This window comes from Haliotis rubra, unplaced genomic scaffold (assembly GCF_003918875.1).
Source record: "Haliotis rubra isolate DU_JTF1 unplaced genomic scaffold, ASM391887v1 Scf51, whole genome shotgun sequence".
Lineage (NCBI taxonomy): Eukaryota > Metazoa > Mollusca > Gastropoda > Lepetellida > Haliotidae > Haliotis > Haliotis rubra.
Genome location: NW_025767202.1, coordinates 980927 through 1001354, shown reverse-complemented (window position 1 = coordinate 1001354; position 20428 = coordinate 980927). Strand labels below are relative to the sequence as shown.

General features: G+C 42.5%; 1 protein-coding gene across 1 annotated transcript in view; it reads right to left on the bottom strand.

Moving 5' to 3' along the window:
- Window positions 1–19328, bottom strand: part of LOC124292185 (tyrosine aminotransferase-like) — a 33938-nt gene extending 14610 nt beyond the window's left edge. The window contains exons 1-5 of the mRNA XM_046729237.1: window positions 19281–19328; window positions 16385–16499; window positions 7920–8024; window positions 5823–5890; window positions 3636–3794 (exon numbers count right to left, since the gene is read on the bottom strand). Of these exons, the coding sequence (XP_046585193.1) occupies window positions 3636–3794; window positions 5823–5890; window positions 7920–8024; window positions 16385–16499; window positions 19281–19328 (495 nt within the window). The remainder of the gene's footprint in view (window positions 1–3635; window positions 3795–5822; window positions 5891–7919; window positions 8025–16384; window positions 16500–19280) is intronic.
- Between the last annotated feature and the right edge of the window lie 1100 nt (window positions 19329–20428).

Genomic DNA, 20428 nt, shown 5'->3' with positions numbered 1-20428 from the left:
AAGTGATCATCCCAGGATCCTCGACTAATTTCCGTGAACAATTCGGAAAACTAGAACCTTCCCAGGTATCATGCTAAACGCTTCTTCTAGACAGAACTCAGTCATGTAATGGCGACAATGGCGCCTCCATCAAGCTGACAACGGACAAGCTAGCCATTAAACGCCTTGTGTGTAAGACCATCAACACAATATCAGATGGGGGCCATTTGTGGCCCCGCATTTGCTTCCAACAATGTTAGTCAAATTGAATCTAAGTCGATGTAACACGGTTCTGATTGATAGAAAGAAGGGAGATAATTGCAGGTTAGCGATCTTTTGCCGCTAGGGATTTCCAACAACCGGAAATATGGCAGGTATTAGAGAGGGCCATCCCAGGAAGATAAGGACAATCAAGAGAAAGGCCATTCCAGGATCAGAGAACCAGGATCAGAGACAAGAAGATGGTATCAGTGACAGAACATCCCAGGTATCAGAGAAAGACCATCCCAGGATCAGAGACTAAACATCCAACAATCAGAGAAAGACCATTCCAGGATCAGAGACAGAACATCCCAGGATCAGAGACTAAACATCCAACAATCAGAGAAAGACCATCCCAGGTATCAGAGAAAGGCCATCCCAGGATCAGAGACTAAACATCCAACAATCAGAGAAAGACTATCCCAGGTATCAGAGAAAGGCCATCCCAGGGTCAGAGACTAAACATCCAACAATCAGAAAAAGACCATCCCAGGTATCAGAGAAAGACCATCCCAGGATCAGAGACTAAACATCCAACAATCAGAGAAAGACCATCCCAGGTATCAGAGAAAGAACATCCCAGGATCAGAGACTAAACATCCAACAATCAGAGAAAGACCATCCCAGGTATCAGAGAAAGGCCATCCCAGGATCAGAGACTAAACATCCAACAATCAGAGAAAGACCATCCCAGGTATCAGAGAAAGGCCATCCCAGGGTCAGAGACTAAACATCCAACAATCAGAGAAAGGCCATCCCAGGATCAGAGACAGAACATCCCAGGATCAGAGACAGAACATCCCAGGTATCAGCGACAGAACATCCCAGGTATCAGAGAAAGGCCATCCCAGGTATCAGAGACAGAACATCCCAGGATCAGAGACTAAACATCCAACAATCAGAGAAAGACCATCCCAGGTATCAGAGAAAGGCCATCCCAGGGTCAGAGACTAAACATCCAACAATCAGAGAAAGACCATCCCAGGTATCAGAGAAAGGCCATCCCAGGATCAGAGACAGAACATCCCAGGATCAGAGACTAAACATCCAACAATCAGAGAAAGACCATCCCAGGTATCAGAGAAAGGCCATCCCAGGGTCAGAGACTAAACATCCAACAATCAGAGAAAGGCCATTCCAGGATCAGAGACAGAACATCCCAGGATCAGAGACAGAACACCCCAGGTATCAGTGACAGAACATCCCAGGTATCAGAGAAAGGCCATCCCAGGATCAGAGACTAAACATCCAACAATCAGAGAAAGACCATTCCAGGATCAGAGACAGAACATCCCAGGATCAGAGACTAAACATCCAACAATCAGAGAAAGACCATCCCAGGTATCAGAGAAAGGCCATACCAGGATCAGAGACTAAACATCCAACAATCAGAGAAAGACTATCCCAGGTATCAGAGAAAGGCCATCCCAGGGTCAGAGACTAAACATCCAACAATCAGAAAAAGACCATTCCAGGTATCAGAGAAAGACCATCCCAGGATCAGAGACTAAACATCCAACAATCAGAGAAAGACCATCCCAGGTATCAGAGACAGAACATCCCAGGATCAGAGACTAAACATCCAACAATCAGAGAAAGACCATCCCAGGTATCAGAGAAAGGCCATCCCAGGATCAGAGACTAAACATCCAACAATCAGAGAAAGACCATCCCAGGTATCAGAGAAAGGCCATCCCAGGGTCAGAGACTAAACATCCAACAATCAGAGAAAGGCCATCCCAGGATCAGAGACAGAACATCCCAGGATCAGAGACAGAACATCCCAGGTATCAGGTAAGGCCATCCCAGTATCAGAGACAGAACATCCAGGATCAGGACTATCAACAATCAGAGAAAGGCCATCCCAGGTATCAGAGACAGAACATCCCAGGATCAGAGACTAAACATCCAACAATCAGAGAAAGGCCATCCCAGGTATCAGAGACATCCCAGGTCAGAGACATCCCAGGATCAGGATCAGAGACAGAACATCCCAGGATCAGAGACAGAACATCCCAGGTATCAGCGACAGAACATCCCAGGTATCAGAGAAAGGCCATCCCAGGTATCAGAGACAGAACATCCCAGGATCAGAGACTAAACATCCAACAATCAGAGAAAGACCATCCCAGGTATCAGAGAAAAGGACATCCCAGGATCAGAGACAGAACATCCCAGGATCAGAGACAGAACATCCCAGGTATCAGTGACAGAACATCCCAGGTATCAGTGACAGAACATACCAGGAACATCCCAGGTATCAGAGACAGAACATCCCAGGTATCAGTGACAGAACATCCCAGGTATCAGTGACAGAACATACCAGGAACATCCCAGGTATCAGAGACAGAACATCCCAGGTATCAGTGACAGAACATACCAGGAACATCCCAGGATCAGAGAAACACCATTCCAGGATCAGAGACAGAACATCCCAGGATCAGTGACAGAACATCCCAGGAACATCCCAGGTATCAGAGACAGAACATCCCAGGTATCAGTGACAGAACATACCAGGAACATCCCAGGTATCAGAGACAGAACATCCCAGGTATCAGTGACAGAACATCCCAGGTATCAGTGACAGAACATACCAGGAACATCCCAGGTATCAGAGACAGAACATACCAGGAACATCCCAGGACCAGAGAAACACCATCCCAGGATCAGTGACAGAACATCCCAGGAACATCCCAGGTATCAGTGACAGAACATCCCAGGTAGCAGTGACAGAACATCCCAGGTTTAAAGCAGTGACAGAACATACCAGGAACATCCCAGGTATCAGAGACAGAACATCCCAGGAACATCCCGGGAACATCCCAGGTATCAGTGACAGAACATCCCAGGAACATCCCAGGTATCAAAGACAGAACATCCCAGGTATCAGTGACAGAACATCCCAGGATGAGTGACAGAGCATCCCAGGATCAGTGACAGAACACCCAAGGACCAGAGACAGAACATCCCAGGATCAGAGGAAGATCATCCCAGGATCAGAGGAAGAAGGAAACACTTGATATGACTACTTGTATATGACTACTATGAACATGAGTAAGACAAATAACTAAGAAGTCTCTGAACCTTAGATGGAGAGATTCACATATTTACGTTAACCTTTGAGGGATAAACAAGACAACCACACCGATATGTATTTCAATGTAATACAGTAGTATATAGGGGTTATAAGGGGATTGATCAAATCATAATCAGTTATGGGCCTGTTTCACATGGCAAACATAACACTACAAATATTCAGTACTTTGAATCTTTGTAAAATAGGAACCAGATCCCGACACTACTAAGGGACATAACTTATGAGCTTGATCAAGTAACTCTGACAATTTATTAGGAAAGCCGGCAACTCTTTCATGTTGAGATATTGAAGTACTCACAATCAGGTCGTACATGTGGATGGTGATCCCAAGGGACTCGGCCAGCGTCTTGTAGATGGAGAATCCTGGCCTTGGGATGAGGATGTTCTGACCAGGGTTGGCCAAACCTGTGATGCAAAGGTCAAGGGCACTGGAGCAGCCGCTGCACAGAATGATATCCTGGAACAACATCCAAATATAAACAACCTTGAACTGGTCCCATGTCTCCATGAAACAATTCATGTGATATCAGCAGAGGCAAAACATCTTAGGCACAACACAGCACTTATACGCTGTTCAAAACACTTGCAACTTTTCACCTGCAAGAGAGCCTTTTGGCTTCAGTCCCTCCAAAAATAAAATATTCGTAAGTTGCCATAATCATACGTTACCTTAATCGTAAGTTACCTTAATGTCAACTGTTCATTGCTAACTTATTCGTAACTGCATTATTATTCACTTGTTACAGAGGGTTACTTTTCACTCCTAAATGGACTTACAGGCCGCTCCTCACATTAGAGGCCCTCCTAAATTGACTTACAGGCCTCTCCTCAAATTAGAGGCACTCCTAAGTTGGCTTACAAGACACTCCTCACATTAGAGGCACTCCTAAATTCACTTACAGACCTCTCCTCAAATTAGAGGCACTCCTAAATTAGACTTACAATCTACTCCTCATCATTAGAGGCACTCCTAAGTTGACTTACAGGCCACTCCTCAAATTAGAGGCACTCTTAAATTGACTTACAAGGCACTACTCAAATTAGAGGCACTCCTAAATTGGCTTACAGGCTCACATTAGAGGCAACCCTAAGGTACCACTGGTGGCTGCTCCTCTTCAAACTTTGGCATACTGGCTACTTATCATTAGCAAGTAATATTACTGGCAACTTATCACTGGTAAGTTATGTTACTGGCTACTTATCACTAGTAAAGTTATATTACTGGCTACTTATCACTAGTAAGTTATATTACTGGCTACTTATCACTGGTAAGTTATATTACTGGCTGCCATCACTAGTAAGTTATATTACTAGCTACTTATCACTGGTAAGTTATATTACTGGCTACTTCTATCACTAGTAGTTATATTACTGGCTGCTTATCACTAGTAAGTTATATTACATTACCAGTTCTTATCACTCAGTAAGTTATATTACTGGCTACTTATCACTAGTAAGTTATATTACTGGCTACTTATCACTAGTAAGTTATATTACTGGCTACTTATCACTAGTAAGTTATATTACTGGCTACTTATCACTGGTAAGTTATGTTACTGGCTACTTATCACTAGTAGTTATATTACTGGCTGCCTTATCACTAGTAAGTTATATTACTGGCTACTTATCACTAGTAAGTTATATTACTGGCTACTTATCACTAGTAAGTTATATTACTGGCTACTTATCACTAGTAAGTTATATTACTGGCTACTTATCACTAGTAAGTTATATTACTGGCTACTTATCACTGGTAAGTTATATTACTGGCTTACTTATCACCAGTAAGTTATATTACTGGCTACTTATCATCACTAGTAAGTTATATTACTGGCTACTTCTATCACTGGTAAGTTATAATACTGGCTACTTATCACTGGTAAGTTATATTACTGGCTGCTTATCACTAGTAAGTTATATTACTGGCTACTTATCACTGGTAAGTTATAATACTGGCTACTTATCACTGGTAAGTTATATTACTGGCTGCTTATCACTAGTAAGTTATATTACTGGCTAATTATCACTGGTAAGTTATATTACTGGCTACTTATCACTAGTAAGTTATATTACTGGCTACTTATCACTAGTAAGTTATATTACTGGCTACTTATCACTAGTAAGTTATATTACTGGCTGCTTATCACTGTTAAGTTAAATTACTGGCTACTTATCACACCAAAGGTGACACACTGGCTACTTTTAATTAGGCCAAAAGACAATATGCTGAAAATATATTAAATTTTTGATTATAAAAATATATCATGTTTCATTTTCTTGTGTATAAACCAAGTATATTACAAATATAATGGTTTCTATTTGCACAAAAAAATAATGTTTATATAGGAAACATGGAAACGTGACACATATTGCATCTGATCAAAAACAAAATGTCTCTGTCAAAATAAATCCCATTTTTAATTCAGTTCTAGTACAGTAATGGGAATATACATTCCAGTAGATGTGTGAAAGAGATATCGCTCACCTGTGCTGTTACTGGGGACGATGGAGTGGAGATGTGTTTAGCTACAGCTTCCCTCGCCATCTTGCAACCTGCAACACAAAATCTCATTACTATTTCAGGGATGAGGTGTGTGTGTGTGTGTGTATGTGTGTGTGTGTGAGGGAGTAGGATGAGGGGTGACAGGGGTGAGGGGTGTAGGGGTGAGGGGTGTAGGGATGAAGGGGTGAGGGGTGTAGGGAGGAGGGGTGAAGGGGTGAGGGTGTAGGGAGGAGGGTGAAGGGGTAAGGGTGTAGGAGGAGGTGGGGTAAGGGTGAAGGGATGAAGGCTGAGGGTGTAGTTGGGAGAGGGTGCAGTGAGGAGGGGTGTAGGGAGGAGGGGTGTGGTGGGGTGAGGATGTAGGGGTGAGGGGTGTAGGGAGGAGGGTTGACAGGGGTGAGGGGTGAGGATGTAGAAATGAGGGGAGACAGGAGTGAGGGTGTAGGGAGGAGGCATGAAGGGCTGAGGGTGTAGGGACGAGGGTTGACAGGGGTGAGGTGTGACAGGGGTGAGGGTTGACAGGGGTGAGGATGTAGAAATGAGGGGTGACAGGGGTGAGGGTGTAGGGAAGATGGGGTGAAGGGGTGAGGGTGAGGGGGTGAGGGTGTAGGTGAGGAGGAGGGTTGACAGGGGTGAGGATTGACAGGGGTGAGGATGTAGAAATGAGGGGTGAAGGGGTGAGGGATAGGGTGAGGGTGTAGGGAGGAGGGATGAAGGGGTGAGGATTGACAGGGGTGAGGGTGTGTAGGGATGAGCCGGTGACAGGGGTGCGGGTGCAGGGTGACAGTGTAGGGGTGACAGTGTAGGGTGTGAGAGGTGTCAGGGGTGCGGGTGTAGGGATGAGGGGTGACAGTAAGTGTGAGTAGTGGGGGGTTGAAATAAACTGGGGCAGCAATTCATTTGCTTTTTCATGTTGAAAGGTTGAAAGGTTCATTGTATCAAGCTAAAGTGTGGTGTAACATGTCGTGATCAGGCCTAAAATTGTCATTTAATTAAACTCCCCTGTAACAAATCATGGTTAGTTAATTTTTATCCTTTGCAGACCATGTTGAAAAAAGAATTAAAGCAAGACAGACATGTAATCCCACAAAACTTGGACCTATTTCCCTGATGATGCCCCTCTGCATGCAGATTTAAGGACACTTCAAAAGATGTCCAACCAGTGTGCAAAATAGGGACTGGCCCGCTCACCCATGGCTAGTAAAAATTTCAGTCGGGCCAGCAACTCTCCACAGTCACTGGCCCGCCTGGCCAGTAAATTTTCACTGGCTAGCAACGTTTGGAAACTATTTCGCACACTGCATCTGACAGGAAAACATTTTAGGTGCATCACGTCAAGATGCAATAATCAAGAAGCTCTGAATACACAAACATGACATTACTAGATATTTGTTGTAGATATGTTACACATTGTGTTGAACCTGACTGCCATGGCAACTTTACCTATACAAGTGTATTATTTAGGGCACAGCAGATTACTGTGACAGACTTCTTTTCCTGAGATCAAAATTTGTGAACTAAGGAAAAGAAGTCAAATAGTTTCAGAAACATGACCCCTGATTGGCCCAATTCAGACTGGGTGGTCAAAGTCCAGTCATGCTGTCTTGAGATGGATTTAGCTAATGGTTCACCTGACACAACTGGAATGGAGGTGTAATAATATCGCGATAGACGAGTGAGTGAGTTTAGTTTTACAACGTTTTTTGGCAATATTCCAGCAATATCATGGTGGGGGACACCTGAAATGGGCTTCACACACTGTGCCCATGTGGGGAATCAAACCCGGGTGTTCAGCGTGACAAGCAAATGCTTTAAAAACTAGGCTACCCGACCTCCCCGAAGACAAGAGGACACACATCTGATCATAGTAATAGTACATTGATGATTTTGTACAGAGAGGTATCATCTGTACTATAAGGTAATGATGTAAGTCATGGACACACAGCTTGGTAATTCTTAATGAATGTATGTATTCCAAAATGGGATCTGAGAACCTATACACCATACATAAATATACGGCAAAATGTCTGTAAGGGAGGAACATCTCTTCTGTGCCTGAAAGAAACATGAGTTTTGTCTCACCTACAGATGGACCATAACCATTCGACTTCCGTCCCTTTACTGCCTGAATCACAGCTTCCTCTGCCACCTCAGGGTCTGGGAGGTTGCCGAACACAGTTGGGTCTCCTGCAACATCAGACACTAGGAGTCACACAAACACAGAGGTGTCTCCTACAACATCAGACACTAGGAGTCACACAAACAGAGGTGTCTCCTGCAACATCAGACACTAGGAGTCACACAGAGGTCTCCTGCAACATCAGACACTAGGAGTAAACAAAATACAGAGGTCTCCTGCAACATCAGACACTAGGAGTCACAAAATATACAGAGGTCTCCTGCAACATCAGACACTAGGAGTCACACAGAGGTCTCCTGCAACATCAGACACTAGGAGTCACACAAACACAGGGGTCTCCTGCAACATCAGACACTAGGAGTCACACAAACACAGGGGTCTCCTGCAACATCAGACACTAGGAGTCACACAGAAACACAGGGGTCTCCTGCAACATCAGACACTAGGAGTCACACAAACACAGGGGTCTCCTGCAACATCAGACACTAGGAGTCACACAAACACAGGGATCTCCCCTTAACATCAGACACTAGGAGTCACACAAACACAGGGGTCTCCTGCAACATCAGACACTAGGAGTCACACAGAGGTCTCCTGCAACATCAGACACTAGGAGTCACACAAAAAACACGGGCTCCTCCTGCAAACACACACTGACAGTCAAACAAACACAGGTGGGTCTCATGCAACATTAGACACTATGAGTCACACAGAGGGGTCTCTATGCAACATTAGACACTAGGAGTCACACAAACACAGGGATCTCCTAACATCAGACACTAGGAGTCACACAAACAGAGGGGTCTCATGCAACATTAGACACTAGGAGTCACACAAACAGAGGGTCTCCTGCAACATCAGACACTAGGGAGTCACATTGAAACAGAGGTGTCTCCTACAACATCAGACACTAGGAGTCACAAAACACAGAGGTCTCCTGCAACATCAGACACTAGGAGTCACACAGAGGTCTCCTGCAACATCAGACACTAGGAGTCACACAAACACAGGGGTCTCCTGCAACATCAGACACTAGGAGTCACACAGAGGTCTCCTGCAACATCAGACACTAGGAGTCACACAAACACAGGGGTCTCCTGCAACATCAGACACTAGGAGTCACACAAACACAGGGGTCTCCCCTGTAACATCAGACACTAGGAGTCACACAAACACAGGTGAGTCTCATGCAACATTAGACACTAGGAGTCACAAATATACAGAGGTCTCCTGCAACATCAGACACTAGGAGTCACACAGAGGTCTCCTGCAACATCAGACACTAGGAGTCACACAAACACAGGGATCTCCTGCAACATCAGACACTAGGAGTCACACAAACACAGGGGTCTCCTGCAACATCAGACACTAGGAGTCACACAAACACAGGGATCTCCCAACATCAGACACTAGGAGTCACACAAACACAGTGAGTCTCATGCAACATTAGACACTAGGAGTCACACAAACAGAGGGGTCTCCTGCAACATCAGACACTAGGAGTCACACAAAAACACAGGCTCCTCCCTGCAAACACACACTGACAGTCAAACAAACACAGGTGGGTCTCATGCAACATTAGACACTAGGAGTCACACAAACAGAGGGAGTCTCCTGCAACATCAGACACTCAGGAGTCACACAAAAACACAGGCTCCTCCTGCAAAACACACACACCATAATTGCAGTCAAACAAACACAGGTGGGTCTCATGCAACATTAGACACTAGGAGTCACACAGAGGGGTCTCATGCAACATTAGACACTAGGAGTCACACAAACACAGGGATCTCCCGTAACATCAGACACTAGGAGTCACACAAACAGAGGGGTCTCATGCAACATTAGACACTAGGAGTCACACAAACAGAGGGGTCTCCTGCAACATCAGACACTAGGAGTCACACAAACAGAGGTGTCTCCTACAACATCAGACACTAGGAGTCACAAAAACACAGAGGTCTCCTGCAACATCAGACACTAGGAGTCACACAGAGGTCTCCTGCAACATCAGACACTAGGAGTCACACAAAACAGAGGGTCTCCTGCAACATCAGACACTAGGAGTCACACAGAGGTCTCCTGCAACATCAGACACTAGGAGTCACACAAACAGAGGGTCTCCTATGCAACATCAGACACTAGGAGTGGACACAAAAACACAGGCTCATCCCCTGCAAACACACACTGACAGTCAAACAAACACAGGTGGGTCTCTCATGCAACATTAGACACTAGGAGTCACACAAAACAGAGGGGTCTCTGCTGCAACATCAGACACTAGGAGTCACACAAAAACAACACAGGCTCATCCTGCAAACACACACTGACAGTCAAACAAACACAGGTGGGTCTCATATGCAACATTAGACACTAGGAGTCACACAGAGGTCTCCTGCAACATCAGACACTAGGAGTAAACAAAATACAGAGGTCTCCTGCAACATCAGACACTAGGAGTCACAAAATATACAGAGGTCTCCTGCAACATCAGACACTAGGAGTCACACAAACACAGGGATCTCCTGCAACATCAGACACTAGGAGTCACACAAACACAGGGATCTCCCCGTAACATCAGACACTAGGAGTCACACAAACACAGGTGAGTCTCATGCAACATTAGACACTAGGAGTCACACAAACAGAGGGGTCTCCTGCAACATTAGACACTAGGAGTCACACAAACAGAGGGGTCTCCTGCAACATCAGACACTAGGAGTCACACAAAAACACAGGCTCATCCTGCAAACACACACTGACAGTCAAACAAACACAGGTGGGTCTCATGCAACATTAGACACTAGGAGTCACACAGAGGGGTCTCATGCAACATTAGACACTAGGAGTCACACAAACACAGGGATCTCCCGTAACATCAGACACTAGAGTCACACAAACAGAGGGGTCTCCTGCAACATCAGACACTAGGAGTCACACAAAAACACAGGCTCATCCTGCAAACACACACTGACAGTCAAACAAACACAGGTGGGTCTCATGCAACATTAGACACTAGGGAGTCACACAGAGGGTCTCATGCAACATTAGACACTAGGAGTCACACAAACACAGGGATCTCCTGCGTAACATCAGACACTAGGAGTCACACAAACACAGGTGAGTCTCATGCAACATATCAGACACTAGGAGTCACACAAACAGAGGGGTCTCATGCAACATCAGACACTAGGAGTCACACAAACAGAGGTGTCTCCCTACAACATCAGACACTAGGAGTCACAAAAAACACACAGAGGTCTCCTGCAACATCAGACACTAGGAGTCACACAGAGGTCTCCTGCAACATCAGACACTAGGAGTCACACAAACAGAGGGTCTCCTGCAACATCAGACACTAGGAGTCACACAGAGGTCTCCTGCAACATCAGACACTAGGAGTCACACAAACACAGGGGTCTCCTGCAACATCAGACACTAGGAGTCACACAAAACACAGGCTCATCCTGCAACATCAGACACTGACAGTCAAACAAACACAGGTGGGTCTCCTGCAACATTAGACACTAGGAGTCACACAAACACACGGGGTCTCATGCAACATCAGACACTAGGAGTCACACAAAAAACACAGGCTCATCCTGCAAATCACACACTGACAGTCAAACAAACACAGGTGGGTCTCATGCAACATTAGACACTAGGAGTCACACAGAGGGGTCTCATGCAACATCAGACACTAGGGAGTCACACAAAAACACAGGCTCCTCCTGCAAACACACACTGACAGTCAAACAAACACACAGGTGGGTCTCATGCAACATCAGACACTAGGAGTCACACAAAAACACAGGCTCATCCTGCAAACACACACTGGTCAAACAAACACAGGTGGGTCTCCTGCAACATTAGACACTAGGAGTCACACAGACAGAGGGGTCTCCTGCAACATCAGACACTAGGAGTCACACAAAACAACACAGGATCATCCTGCAAATCACACACTGACAGTCAAACAAACACAGGTGGGTCTCCCTGCAACATCAGACACTAGGAGTCACACAGAGGTCTCCTGCAACATCAGACACTAGGAGTCACACAAAAAACACGGGCTCCTCCTGCAAACACACACTGACAGTCAAACAAACACAGGTGGGTCTCATGCAACATTAGACACTATCAGTCAAAGAGTCACTTACAGATATCTGATAGACACATTTGACAGACATGAACAACTCAATTTTATATGTGTTAAAGGTGAGCTTCTGTACCTCTGCTTCTGTTGTATGTTTAGCCCTGCCTAGTTTGATGTACAACAGGTAATTAAAACAGCCTTGAAACTGCTATCCTTGCTCATGCTGCAGGCACTATTTCTCACACAGATTGCTTAGTGCTTGTTGGTTTGTCTTCTTATATTAAGCCTGATGACATATACACCAACTATGGCAGGGGTGAAAGATGAACCGGTCCTCCAGCATGCTGCTTGTTTATTCAGTTTATTAAGTAGGCCATGTCAGACGACTGTTGTCCAGGAACCTAAAACACTCTGCCGATGTGTGCCATACCATATGTAACTCTAACCCTGCACTAGACTTGCACAAGTCTCGAAGATTAACATTAATAGTTTAAATGATAATTTCTAAAAAGTAATAAACAACAGACTGGGGTCCTTAGATGTACTGTCCACTTATCTAGACTTGCCTCTCTAAAGAATAGAATTAGTATACATCCACGAACCCAGCATTTAGTACAGCCTTGGAGCAAGTCTAACCCTGCACCAACTTCTAGTGTTCTACATTGTAAATCTATAGTAGCATTCTAAATTATCATGGTCAACCAATAGTAATCCTGTTCAGATTTTCATATGCTTGAAAGAGGTAATTAAATAGAATAGGTTAGAGAGGAAAAACAGAATTTGTTTTGCTACGAAGTTAATCATCATAATATCTAGCTTTGAGCGATTGTTGGTCTGCTGACTTGGTTCGAGACGAAAAACAGAATTTGTTTTGCTACGAAGCTATTCTTTATAATATCTAGCTTTGTGCGAATGTTGGTCTGCTGACTTAGGAGATAAACATATTGTGTTGGAAAATTAGATGAGTGTTAGGCAGAATTGATAGTCTCTAAATTAATCCTTTGAAACCTCACACTATGCGTTCGGTTCCAAATGAAATTCTGCCTGACATTCTGCCTAACATTCATCTAATTTTCCAACACAATACGTTTATCTCTATTCTACCATAACCAATTTAAAATCAAACTCTTTCCTTCCACGGAAGACACTGCGAAATCCGGGCATGGTGCGAGAGGCGAATTGAACTCGTCTGTGAAGGGAGTGGAAGGTGCCATTCGTATTTTTTTAAACATTGCAACATATATCATATTCTGTCCAAAGAAAACTAACTACTGTTTATTAAATGCAATAATGTAATACCCAAAAGCTTGGTTTATATAATACCAACTCCACACGACCGAAACCAGCCTATTGTTTTGCGTGCCGTGTTACTCTAACCCCCTGGCCACACCATAATGGAATCGTCTGACCTACTTATTTTTCTTGGAAGTGCAGTCTGTAGTTGTTGACAGTTATGCAACAGTTTGAAATGTCGGACAGCCAGTGTTTACATCTTGAGTGAAAGTGGAAAATACTTGACTGACTGTCGAATCTGAACCCTGCAGAATCAAAGAATAGATCCTTTTCTGATCGACCTACGACCTGTAACTATTCAAAGATTTGTATGACCAGCGAGTGTGGATCATGATTTCATTTACATCTAAGGCAGTAGGTGCCTCCACTCTGGCATGCGACGAAAAGAGTGACAGTGCTGCTTTGTTTACATGCGACTAACTTGGGATTCCTTGGAACATTGTTTTCATCATTTGGGACTGGATTGTGGCCAAACCTTTTTTCAAAGTGTACGAACATAGATCACCACCAGTGACAGCCTTGTGGGGAGAGCAGAATTCTAGTGGTTCAATTTTTGACATGAATTTTTTTAACGATGCAACGGGACATGATGGAATTTGAGTGGCATAAATTTTGTGTTTCGCCTGACCGTTATCTTGCAAATTTCCCATTCTTATGATTCTAAACGGAAACAAATATACCATTTACCAGGTAGGTAAATGTTTAGTAAGGATTTGCTGCACATTTTGTATAGATAGGGATGAAATTTACAAGGCTTTCTGATTTATATGTTAGAGATTGTTTGTTTATGTTTGGGGCTGTGTATTGTAATTGAATATTTTTATTATTGAAGGTTATATGATAGTGAGGTTCCCTAATAATTGTGGAGGAAAAATCATATAATAATTTATTTTTCGAGTTTTAATAAATGTTTTATCAGCATTTCCATCACATCTGTCGTGTTGATATTAGCCATGTTGGTGGTCAAGCTGATGCGGCAGTGTTGTATATGTGCGCAGTGAAGCGGTCATGAAATCAGATGAATTTTCAACCCAAAATTGATAGCGTCTAATTTTATTGATTGACCAGTCAAAATCGAGCATTTCACGTAGCCATGGTAGAATGCAAAATATAGCTAGCTGTCTCCCATGTGCTAGATTGGAACGCTGAAACAGCTTGAGCAGATTGGAAGTTTGGTTATGATCATGTCGATGATTGCCAACATGTTTATAAACATTGGCTCCAGTTTCATTATTGATATTCCATGTTGCTCTAAACCCAGCAGCTCATGTTTCCTTCATGCAATGGCACCATGTCCCATAAACTCATATGAATTATGATTCTGATGTTATGTGCCTCATTTACTACTGCTATTTCAAACATGTTGAATGCTATGAAAAATATTGTATTTGTTGTAATTTGCAAGCATGTCAAGGCAGATGATAAAAATAAGAGACATTAGGAGCACTTTACATCTGTGAACTGAAATGCTTATTATGATTTCTAAGATGCCTAGAGGTTAGAACAATAAAAAAAAAATACATTATCAAACAATAAAGGTATAGTTTTTTGATGACGTAACAATTGAATGACGTTATCCATTCTAGTGTGCCCCTTCATAATCAAACTATTTTACATTACGTCACAATGTAAGCGACGTCATGATGCATGTCAGTTGTCATTGCCTCGTACAGCCTCCTACAGTAAACTACTCCGTTGCATCCCGTTTCTTGGTTTGCAGTTGCTTCACGCAGCTATCATCACTGGTGGTAACATTACGTTTATGTTTTACGACAATTAAAATGTGTCAATTCGACTCACAAGTTTTCAGCGACACGGTCACGTTCGCAATGTTTACATTCCCACAATGCAATCGTGGAATGTCGCTTGACTACTCAGCTTCATCTGGATGTACTGATCGAAACTTACGTTGGTAGTAGAAATGCGACGTTCATATTGCCCCATATGGTTTACGCTAATGACAGATGTAATTAAAATAATTCAGAGAAGATATTTAATCCGAACGTAAACCGTCAACAAACTGTTATTATTTGGGTTTTTTCTGGTAACGTTCGTTTTAACGTAGGGGGAAGACACATCAATAGAACAGCGCGCCAGTTAGCCCTGTGTGAGGATTCTTAATTTAGGTCACCGACACTGTCGTTTGTTTTCTGCCTTAAATTAATCATAATTATCCTTAGAAAGTATTAAATTTGGCATCTTAGAAAAGAAATACAGTTCACTCTACCACCATGTATAGTGTAATAAAGCACACTTTCGCCCTGAACTATTATAACGTTAAAGCACTCGAGAGTGAACTGTATTTCTTAAATATAGGTTACAATGGGCCTGAGCGGCAATGTTAACTTTTAACTAATAATTCCAATATATATCTGTTGTCCTTTTACAAATGGCAATTCATTTTCTAGAACTCTACATTTGCTAAGGACAATTTTAGATGCAGGGCTATTTAGGACACAAGTTGTAGCAGTGTCTCAATGATGGCCTACTGATGTTGTTACCAATTGTAAACCAAAAGTCTTTAATCTCATCAGTTCAAAAACATGATCGAATGGTATTCGATTCCCAGAAATTGCAAAACCATTCGCTGCGTATTAATGCGTACAAACACTGCACACACCATTGTATTGTTACGTCGTCAGCAGCAGTCCGAAAGACATCACAAGTGAGCAGTTCCAGATGCTACCATGGGAGACAGCTGAAACGGCCGGCTTATGAGATTTCACTGCTGTTCTTGATGTCAATGAGTGCTGACACTAAAATGTGTGTGGAACTTTTGGTTTACTTTTGTGTTTACAATGTCGATAAACATCATGTGTTGGCCAATTTCCGGGTGTTATAGAGTATTTGAAGCACAGGAATTCATTTGCAACCGACGGCATCAGCCGGAGGTTTCAAATGATATAGCCGGAGGTTTCAAATGAAATATTCCCGTGCTTCAAATACTCAATAACACCCGGAAATTGGCCAACACATGATGTTTATCTCCTAATTGTTTTCACTTTTCTACTGTCCTACCAATTGACAGGGCTATCATCTCCTTCTCTGGGTTGGGTGTCAGCTTCATGCTGTCCACGATGTTTCTGATGGGGTTGAAGGTTTTCTCTGCAATCGTGGAGGTGGGGATGTTCAACTTAAAGGTCACATGCAACGTAAAACACAACTTTGTAGATTCTGATACCTTTCGGTATGGACTTACCGAAACAAATCGTCAAAATGCAAATTCAACTTATAAAGTTGAAAATAACGCGATGAAAAAAACGCGCGTAAATCGAGAGTTCAAACGCTTTCACTAATTTTCCCCAGACTTTTCTTGGGGAATACGGGTTTCAACAGCTGGGCTGCGCCATAGCACGCGGCGCAGTGAAATAGGTTCGCGAACTTGGAAGCTGGCTGTCTGGTGAATACTCGGTGAAGGCTTTGGTGTGAGCTATTTTCATAATGTTTTGTTGATATCTCACAGGCGAAGCTTTTATATGTTATGACAGTAAATAAACTGTTTATATAATTTCATTTGTCTATTTCACCACACGCTTCTTCTTACCAAGTCACTTTCTCAGTTCGATACTTAAAAGCAATGTCATTATTTAGCTGACACAATTTCTAACTGTGATATAGATATGTCGTTGTCACAGACAAAACTCAATGTCTTGTTTTATTGACACCTATGTGTCTGCCTGCCTGTCTGCTAATGACAATATTCAATACACAACCGCGATCACTGACCACATGCAATTTGAACTTAACACCAATCAGGCTATACACCATAAACAAAACTCATTGATTTATGGCCCGAAGTTCGGTCTCTGTCACATTATGTAATTACACAGACAGGCAGGTGTGATACTTGAACACATGACATGTTATGATGTCTGTTGATTGCAAAATGTTATACACAAAAAATGAGCATGTATTTACAAAACCCAACATCTCTATATATACACACACAATGAGCCGTCGAAGGCGGCATCTGCTAATGAACCAGCCGTTACACTTGAGTGCACACCCACCCGCTCTGACTGGGTTCGGTATCCCGCTGCTTCGCTTCGAGGGAGGTAAACCTAAGTACAAAATATTGCACTTTTGATTTGCGATTATACGCTTATAATTTTGTTTATTTGTTTTTTCATACAGCAATCAATCAGCAATGCATATTATATGTCATGAAGAAGTGATAATTGTGTTTTAATTATGTTTGATTTTGGTTGCATGTGACCTTTAAGTTGAATGGAAATATATCAGTCTACAAAGGGAAAACTTAAGTGGAGAAGGTTTACACGTCACAGCCTAGAAGGGGAAAAGTGAACTGGAAAAGGATTTCACGAAGCAGTTTAAAAGAGGAAAACTGAAGAAGAGAAGGATTTCACATAGCGATCTAGAAGGGGGAATTGAAGTGGAGAAGGGTTTCACACAGTGGTCTAGAAGGGGAAAACTGAAGTTGAGGTGGATTTCAAATAGCTATCTGAAATGGGAAAACTGAAGTGGAGAAGGGTTTCACATAGTGATCTAGAAGGATTAAACACTGTAGCACATAGGGCTGCTCAATATAACCGGTTTACCGGTATTTACCGGTTAAGACATGAAAACGATATGTATTGCGATACGCTGATCGAAAACCGGTATTTTGACATGCATTCGGAAAACTTCATAACACTCGGAAATCTTCGGATATATCAGTTTTTTTAATTGTTCTTTTCCCTGTTTCATTAGTGCCAAATGTTACTTACATTTTTATTTTGTCATGATTAAAAGTTTTTATTAAAGGTTAATCAATCATAGTGATTTTGTTGTGTTTTTGCTTTATAATCAAGCTTTAACTCGATTATAAATAGTTTTTGCTAAAAAAATAATTCTTGCAATATATTGCAATACATATCGCAATATATTCTTCCGCATCGCAATATATCGCAATATGAAAATTCTCTGCAATACCCACCCCTAGTAGCACAGAAGGTTATACTACTGACTGATCTAATACAGACTGGAAATGTGATTATGATGATAGTGTCTGACTGCCTTCAATCTCTCCTGTTTGAACAACTCTAACTAAGCTCAACTCAGTCAGGTTTTTGTAAGTCGCGTGTCAGATTTCTATACGCTCAGGTACTTGTTATGACAAAAACGCAAACTGATCTGATAGGTTATTTACAGTGTGACATTTGTAGTAGTCAGACAGACCCACAAAATATTTATGGATTTGTTTCAGGAGAGCTTGAGGACCTGTTTCTGACTCGCCATTTGGCCTTGAATAACTACCTAGACAGCCAGGACAACCTTCACGCCAACCTTCAGCTTAATCTACACAGACTGGGACAGCTTTACCTGGTGGATCGGTCCAAGTTTGGCTAAGGTGCTGGAGGACTACTGACTCCACTTCCAGACAGTTTTACAGGACAGTATTACAGGACAGCTTTACAGGACAGCATTACAGGACATTATTACAGGACAGTATTACAGGACAGTATTACAGGACCGTTTTACAGGCCAGTATTACAGGCCAGTATTACAGGACAGTATTACAGGACAGTTTTACAGGACAGCATTACAGGACATTATTACAGGACAGTATTACAGGACAGTATTACAGGACCGTTTTACAGGCCAGTATTACAGGCCAGTATTACAGGACAGTATTACAGGCCAGTATTACAGCACAGTATTACAGGACAGTTTTACAGGACAGTATTACACGTCAAATTAATAGAAACGCAGAGCCTTAGCACTTTGCCATCCATCACCCGTGTAATATTAGCGAGATCCTGAGAACCATCCTGGATCACCTAAAAAATGAACACAAACGACTAGATTTTATCATCCTTGACAAAGACCAAGACCCTGAAACCACACTGGATTACCTCAAGTCAGTGAGTGAAACTTTTAAGTCTCATCAGCAGTTTTTCAGCCATATTCTGACTTGAACAGGTTTAACAATTATAGCAAAGGCATTCACTTTGGGCGACATAGTAACTTGGAATATATCCGTTTTGTTCTGCGAATATCCGGGTCGAAATTGGGTTTCAGCAGCCCATGCTTGTCATAAGAGGTGACTCACAAGATTGGTCATCACACCTGCTGATTGGTTGACATATGTCATTGCATCCCAGTTGCACAGATCAATGCTCATGATCTTGACCACTGGATTATTTGTTTAAAAAAATTGAAAAAAGAAAACTATTGCTCAATAACAAAATAAAATACAACGGGCAATGCTTTGACAACAACTAACTAAGGACATGGAGACCTTCAGCAACTCTGCTACTGGATGGGGGACATTCCTGCACTGTTAAAGACACAAGTGAGCTCCCTGATCATTCTGTCCATCAGGAAGAACTTCTATATAATAATGATACTGCATAGAACAGTGTGGAAAGACAGTACTTACAGATAATAGTAAGTTGAATATATGATTAACACCTTCTGAAACATTGTACATGTATAATAAACAGGTTGTTATACATTATATTGCCTGTCATATTATACCAAAAGTGAAAAAGGGGTGAACATTCCTTAGCACCTGGCCAACAATTAGTTACCATGGTTACATGTTCAGTCAAATTACCTGATCCTGCTCAACTGTAGCACTGGGTGCTGAAGATTTCTCAACTAGGTAGTCTCAACCAGGTACTTTCAAGAGAAAATTGTTCCCAGCTGATAAATTCTCACATGTTCTAGAGGATTAGTCAGATATGAGATGTTTGGGTGTCAGACGAAGGAGAGGCAGTTAGGAGCTGTGCTCAACTGATTGTTGATGACCAGTCCTATCCTGTGTATGGACTGAATATCTGTTCATAACATGTAATGAGTGAACTAACATGTTTTCCACCGAAGTCAGCACAATTCCAGCTATGTCATGGTGACCTTTAGATAATAAGTTCAAGGTCACCCAGGTTGTTGACATCAGAAATTTATGATCCTACACAATGTCATACTCTCTTACCACATTCACAGGTGTGAAAACTACCATAGCTGTTGGCACTATCTGCTTAGTTAATAATGAAATATATTTCCAAAAGATGAAATGATGCTGTTGCTGAGTGAAGATCCCTTTTACCAATGTGTGAC